General features: G+C 59.4%; 1 protein-coding gene across 1 annotated transcript; it reads left to right on the top strand.

Annotated features, from left to right (window-relative positions):
- The first annotated feature begins 3,939 nt into the window (after positions 1-3,939).
- On the top strand, positions 3,940-6,643 carry LOC106899786 (cAMP-dependent protein kinase inhibitor alpha-like). The gene is made up of 4 exons (XM_014961697.1): positions 3,940-4,046; positions 4,789-4,944; positions 5,990-6,141; positions 6,218-6,643. The coding sequence occupies exons 3-4, from the start codon at positions 5,997-5,999 to the stop codon at positions 6,298-6,300; spliced, it is 228 nt and encodes a 75-aa protein (XP_014817183.1). The 5' UTR covers positions 3,940-4,046; positions 4,789-4,944; positions 5,990-5,996; the 3' UTR covers positions 6,301-6,643.
- Positions 6,644-6,654: the final 11 nt, after the last annotated feature.

Consider the following 6,654-nt stretch of genomic DNA (forward strand, 5'->3'; position numbering starts at 1 on the left):
CTCTTCTCTTCTCTTCTCTTCTCTTCTCTTCTCTTCTCTTCTCTTCTCTTCTCTTCTCTTCTCTTCTCTTCTCTTCTCTTCTCTTCTCTTCTCTTCTCTTCTCTTCTCTTCTCTTCTCTTCTCTTCTCTTCTCTTCTCTTCTCTTCTCTTCTCTTCTCTTCTCTTCTCTTCTCTTCTCTTCTCTTCTCTTCTCTTCTCTTCTCTTCTCTTCTCTTCTCTTCTCTTCTCTTCTCTTCTCTTCTCTTCTCTTCTCTTCTCTTCTCTTCTCTTCTCTTCTCTTCTCTTCTCTTCTCTTCTCTTCTCTTCTCTTCTCTTCTCTTCTCTTCTCTTCTCTTCTCTTCTCTTCTCTTCTCTTCTCTTCTCTTCTCTTCTCTTCTCTTCTCTTCTCTTCTCTTCTCTTCTCTTCTCTTCTCTTCTCTTCTCTTCTCTTCTCTTCTCTTCTCTTCTCTTCTCTTCTCTCCTCTCCTCTCCTCTCCTCTCCTCTCCTCTCCTCTCCTCTCTCCTCTTCTCGTCTTGTGACCACTTTGCATCTCACCCACTGGCCTTCAGCCAGACCATCACCCCCTCCTCTTCTGCTTTAACAATCACCACCATGGCCAAATTGTGTTACTGAGCACCCCCAGCCCACACTGAGCAGCTCAGCGTGTGCCCACGGTTCTCATCAGAGCTCAGCGGCACCACAGGGATGGACCTCTTGTGTTGGGAGAACGTTGCATTGCGTGATGATGCCCAAGAGTTGGGAGCATCCCAGCCTGGGTACAGCCTTGCAGGACATTTTCCTGTCTCCTGGTGGCACTCCGGGCAAGAGGCAGCTTTTGCCACAGTGGGGGCTGGCTCGATTCCCAAGGGACTTGACCAAAGGGACAGGACGCGACTGTCCCTGTCCATGGCAGGGGTGTTGGAACTTGATCTTTGAGGTCCCTTCCAACCCAAACCATTCTATGATTCTATGACATGTCCCTGTGCCATGTCCTCCCTCCACCTCTTCCCAGTACCTTTCACCCCGGCCCATCTCCAGGAGGGATTAGGGTTTATTTCTGCCCTACCCTCTGATATCCCATTAGGGGCATTAAAATAGGAGCCGGTGGCCCCGAGGACCTTCCATGTGACTGCAAGAGCTTTTTTGAGACCACGCTAAGCCTCCCGGAACCGGTCCCTGCTTAGAGAGGGAAATCCCTGCTCTCCGGGTGGGGGGACGGGGTTTATGCAACATTATTTGCCCACCACAGGGGTGGATTTATACCCCGGGAGACCTGGGATTTATACCCCATGGCTCTGCTCGGCACAGGGTGGGCACTGGTACCTGGGAGCCCAGGGGGACAGGGGACAGCCTGCTGGGCTCCCCGGGACAGTGATGCTACATCCCAGGAGTGCTCAGGATTCCCCGTGACACCCTCCCAGGGGTTTGCTCCCCTCCAGCAGCTTTTCTGTCTGTGCCAGCATGGAAATCCTGATCCCTCTGCATGGCTTTTCAGGGCACTGGGTGAGCGTACCGGGGGGGTATCCCCTGCCCGTGTCCCGGCCACCCCATCCCCAGGGTCCCTGGAGATGTGGGAAGGAGACGGGCAGGATCCAGCCTGGACTTGAAGGTTGGTTCTTGCCCAGTTCTCCAGCACCTGAGCCAGCTGGGGGAGCAGGTCCCATCCAGCCCCACAGGGCTCCTTCCTGCTGGGGTGTGCAAAGAACCAGTCTGTGTGTGTGTGCACGTGTGTGTACACACGTGTGCATTCACGCCTATATGCATCTGTGCCTGCCCACCTGCATGGCTGCCTCTGTGCATCTGCTGTGCCTGGAAAAGAAATCATATGAGGAGTGGTTGAAGGAGCTGGGACTGTTTAGTTTGAGGAAGAGGAGGCTGAGGGGAGACCTCATCACTCTCTACAACTACTTGAAAGGACACTGTAGAGAGGTTGGTGCTGGTCTCTTCTCACAGGTAATTAGTGACAGAACGAGAGGGAACGGCTTCAAGCTCCAACAGGGTGGGTTTAGATTGAACATTAGGAAGGAATTTTTCACCCAAAGAGTGGTCGGGCGTTGGAACAGGCTGCCCAGGGAGGGGGTGGAGTCCCCATCCCTGGCTGTGTTTAAGGGCCGTTTAGATGCAGTGCTGAGGGACATGGTGTAGGGGAGGACTTTGTAGAGTAGGGGAGATGGTTGGACTCAATGATCCCAAGGGTCTCTTCCAGCCTAGACCATTTTATGATTCTATGATTCTATGTGTGGCTGCATGTGTGAATGCATGACTCTACGCACAGGCGTGTGAACAGGAGTGTGTGCACACGTGTGCATGTGCCTGCTTGTGCACACTCATGCGTCCACACCATCATGTCCAGAGAAGGGCAATGAAGCTGGTGAGGGGTCTGGAGAGTAAGTCTGATGAGGAGAGGCTGAGGGAGCTGGGGGTGTTCAGCCTGGAGAAAAGGAGGCTGAGGGGAGACCTTCTGGCTCTCTCCAACTCCCTGAAAGGAGGGTGTAGCCAGGGGGGGGTCGGTCTCTGCTCCCCAGGAACAGGTGATGGGACAAGAGGAAATGGCCTCAAGTTGCACCAGGGGAGGTTCAGATTGAAGACTGAGAAAAATTTCTTCACGGAAAGGGTTCTCAGCCATTGGAATGGGCTGCCCAGGGAAGGGGTTGAGGCCCCATCCCTGGAGGTGTTCAAAAGACGGGTTGATGTGGTCCTCAGGAATATGGTTGAGTGATGTGGTTTTTTGGTTTTGTGGTGTGTTTTTTTGGGTTTTTTTTTTGGTTGGTTGGATTTTTTCGTTTTTGTTTTTGTTTTTGTTTTTGTCAGAGTTAGGTTGATGGTTGGACTAGATGATCTTTAAGGTCCCTTCCAACCCAGATGATTCTATGATTTTCTGTGTGCCAGGCGTGTGAGCCCTGGCTCACCCCAGCCCCTGTTCCCAAGGGGTTCCCTGGGTGACACGGTGGGTGCTCGTGCCCTCATGGATGCCACACGCCACCTGCCCGTGTCCTGGTGCCAGGAGCAGGGGCTGTGGGGCCAAGGGCTCCCATGGGGCGAGCAGACATCGCTGTGGGGCACTCAGTGCCAGACCAGGGATGTGAACTTGAACGTGTAGCGTGTGGTGAGAAACTCTGTCACCAGGAGGTGACACAGCTCTGGCACTAACGGGAGCTGGCAGGAGCCTTTGTCTGACGTGGGGTTGCACAAGCGTGCTGGCGTGCATACAGGGCACACGGCATGCACACGTGTGTGCCAGAGGGTGCTACAATGCAGCATGCCTGCACACACGTGTGTGAGAGGGTGCCACACATGCACACTCACATGCCAGGGACTGCCATGGGACAGTATGCGTGCACACACATGTGCCATGGGACACCACGTATGCACAGAGGTGTGCCAGGGGGTGTCATGCGTGCACACACATGTGCCATGGGACACCACGTATGCACAGAGGTGTGCCAGGGGGTGTCATGCGTGCACACACGTGTGCCATGGGACACCACGCATGGACACTCATGTGCCAGGGGATGCCGTGCCTTCACACACACGTGCTACAATGCACCACGTATGCCCATACGTGTGCCAGGGGACATCATGCATGCATGTGTGCAGCAGAGGGCACCACGCATGCGCACCCTGGGGCTCCGCTCCCGCTGCACGTACACGTGCACTCACACACCACAGCCCAGCCAGGGAGGGTGCACAGAAACGTGCACACACGTGTACCAATGCACACACGTGTGCCAGTGCACACGCCAATGCATGCAGCTCCAGATGCCATAGGTGTGCACTTGTGCACACACACACACACAGGGAGCATCCTGCCTCTGCTGTGTCTTCTTCTGTCCTTGTCACACACCCGGGCCTCGCTCCGTGCCTCAGTTTCCCCACCTGAAAAGGGCCTGGGTCCTGCCCCCCACGCAGCGGCTGCCCAGTGACTAATTACCTCTGGGTTAATCATTGATTTCTCCTCCCCGCACACAGCCAGGGTCACCCGTCCCGCTCAACACAACCCCTGCGCCCAAGGACTTGGGGACCTTGGCTTGTCCTCCACCGGAGAGTGATTCCCAGGGGGACACTGGTGAGTTCATGCCCCCCCCCCAGCAGGACAAACTCCCCCTGCCACCTGCTTGGGGACACCAGTCCCACCATTGCCACCAGCGCCCAGCCTGGAGGGGACAGGGCTGCTTGGGTGATGGCTTGGGGGGGGTCCCTGTGCCCTGTGAGCGGGTGGAGGGGGCTTGGGGAGGGTGGAGGCCACCCCTGTCCCTGCCAGGTCCTGTGCCACCCCAGTGCCACCCCCCCAGACCCTTCTGTAAATGTCCGAAATATTTCCCAGCACTGAGCAAACATCCCAGTAAGGTCCCACAGCCATGTGCACCGTGGCTGGATCCACACCAGTGGGACCTGCACGGTGCTGGGGACATCCCAGGAGAGCCCCCTGCCCACCCCAGGGGACCCCAGCATCCCCAATCCCTGTCCTGGCTCAGCAAGAGGGACATGGTGGGGTCGCCAGGTTGGGGACAACATGTCCTTGTCCCCTGGCACTGCAGCTGGCCCTGCTGTGCCCACTCAGCCTCCCTGGCTGTCCCACCTCCATCTCCTGTTCTCCATCCATCCCTCCTCCTGCCTGCCCACCATGGACAGGGGGGTGTCCCTGACCTTCACAGCCTACATCTGTGTAGCCCCCCTGGGTGCTGTGGGTGCCCTGCCTGGGGACACGGACTCTCCCACCCCTGGGCTTGTCCCTCTCTCCCTCCTTCCCACCCCATTGGCGCCAGCCCCAGGAGCCATCTCTGACCCCGTGCTCTGCCTCCCCCCAGGTCGGAGCCAGAGGGGACCAAGCCCAGAGCTCCCATCTCCCGTGGGGTCCCTCGCTGCCTGGGAGACGTTGGGAGGGGGAACCACCAGCCCAGGGAGTGGAGCAGGACCCTGGGCACGGGGGAGACGCAGCGCCAGGCCAGGCTGGAGGGTGCCCGGTAAGGCTGCTTGGCATGGGGGGTGCTGGTGGGACCCCCGAGGAACCCCCGTCCTCCATGGGGCTGTGACCAGTGGGAATCAGAGCACCCAAAGGTGCTGGGTTGAAAGCAGCCCTGAGGAGAAGGCCTTGGGGGTGTTGGGGGGTGAGAAGCTCCACACGCCCCTCAACGTGCGCTGGAGCCCAGAACCCCCCCCACCCCGGGCTGCATCCCCAGCCCCGTGGGCAGCAGGGCCAGGGGGGGATTCTGCCCCTCTGCTCCGCTCTGGGGAGACACCCCCCAGTGCTGCCTCCAGCTCTGGGGCCACCACCAGCAGAAGGACATGGAGCTGGTGGAGCGGGGCCAGAGGAGGCCCCGGAGATGCTGGGAGGGCTGGAGCCCCTCTGCTGGGAGGGGGGGCTGAGAGAGTTGGGGGGTTCAGCCTGGAGAAGAGAAGGCTCCGGGGAGACCTTGGAGCCCCTTCCAGTCCCTCAAGGGGCTCCAGGAGAGATGGGGAGGGACTCTGGATGAGGGAGGGGAGCCATAGGAGGAGGGGGAAGGGTTTGACCCTGAAAGAGGGGAGATGGAGCTGAGATGTGGGGAAGAACTTGTTTGGTGTGAGGGTGGTGAGAGCCTGGCCCAGGTTGCCCAGAGAAGCTGTGGCTGCCCCATCCCTGGAGGGGTTCAAGGGCAGGTTGGAAGGGGCTTGGAGCAACCTGGTGTGGTGGGAGGTGTCCCTGTCCTGGGCAGGGAGTGGCACTGGGTGGGCTTTAAGGTTCCTTCCAACCCAAACCATTCCATGATGCTGAGAACCCTGCATACAGGGCAGTCCCATGGGTAGGGTGGCACCTGGTGACATCAGGTCTCACTCCTGCAGGGTGGGCAGAGGGCTCAGCCCTGCTCTGGGGGCAGCTGCAGGAAGTAGAAACATAAAGAAAATGCAAAGAAAACACCACCAAGGGGTCCTGCCCGCTCTCAACCAGAGCATCCTGCCAGGAGCAGAGCAGGGTCCCCTTCTCCCTCCGTGCTCCCAGGGGCTGACGGGGAGGGGACCGTGTCTCTGCAGGGTTAGCATGACCGAGGTGGAACCCGTGCTGGACTTCGCATCCTCCGGGAGAACGGGCCGGCGCAATGCCCTGCCCGACATCCTGGGCTCTCCGGCCGGCGTCAGCCCCTCCGACCTGCCCCTCAAACTGGCCGAGATGTCCCTGAACGCAGGTGGGTGACGGGGGAGGATGGACAAGGATGGGTGGGCAGGAGAGAAGACTCCTCACCCCATGTTCTCTCCCGACAGGCAGCGCCCAGGAGATGCAGTCGCCCTCGGCGGAGGTGCCCCCTCCGCAGCCCCCCAGCCCCGAGCTGAAGGACACGTCCTAACCCCCCTTCCCAGCCCTGGGGGGGGACATTGCTGACCAGCGGAGGAAAGAGGAGGCTGCGGAGCATCAGCCCGGCTTTCCTGGCACGGCCGGAGTCCGCTGGGTTTTCCCTGTGCCACCGCGGCGAGACCACCGGGCGTCATCCCCCCCGCCGTGGGGGGAGCACCGCGTGGCGGGGACCCGCCGTGACCAAGGGGGTGACCCCCACCCGTGCCCTGGGCCAGGACCTGGGGAAGGGGGGTGGGTGTGTGTGATTTTTATTTTTGTTTTGCCTCCCCCGGGTGTGTGTCGGGGGAGGGGGGAGGACTGGTTTTTTCTTCTTCTGGGGCATTTGGCAGAGCCGAGCGCAGGGGGT

Source organism: Calidris pugnax, unplaced genomic scaffold (assembly GCF_001431845.1).
Source record: "Calidris pugnax isolate Ruff unplaced genomic scaffold, ASM143184v1 scaffold501, whole genome shotgun sequence".
NCBI classification, from domain to species: domain Eukaryota; kingdom Metazoa; phylum Chordata; class Aves; order Charadriiformes; family Scolopacidae; genus Calidris; species Calidris pugnax.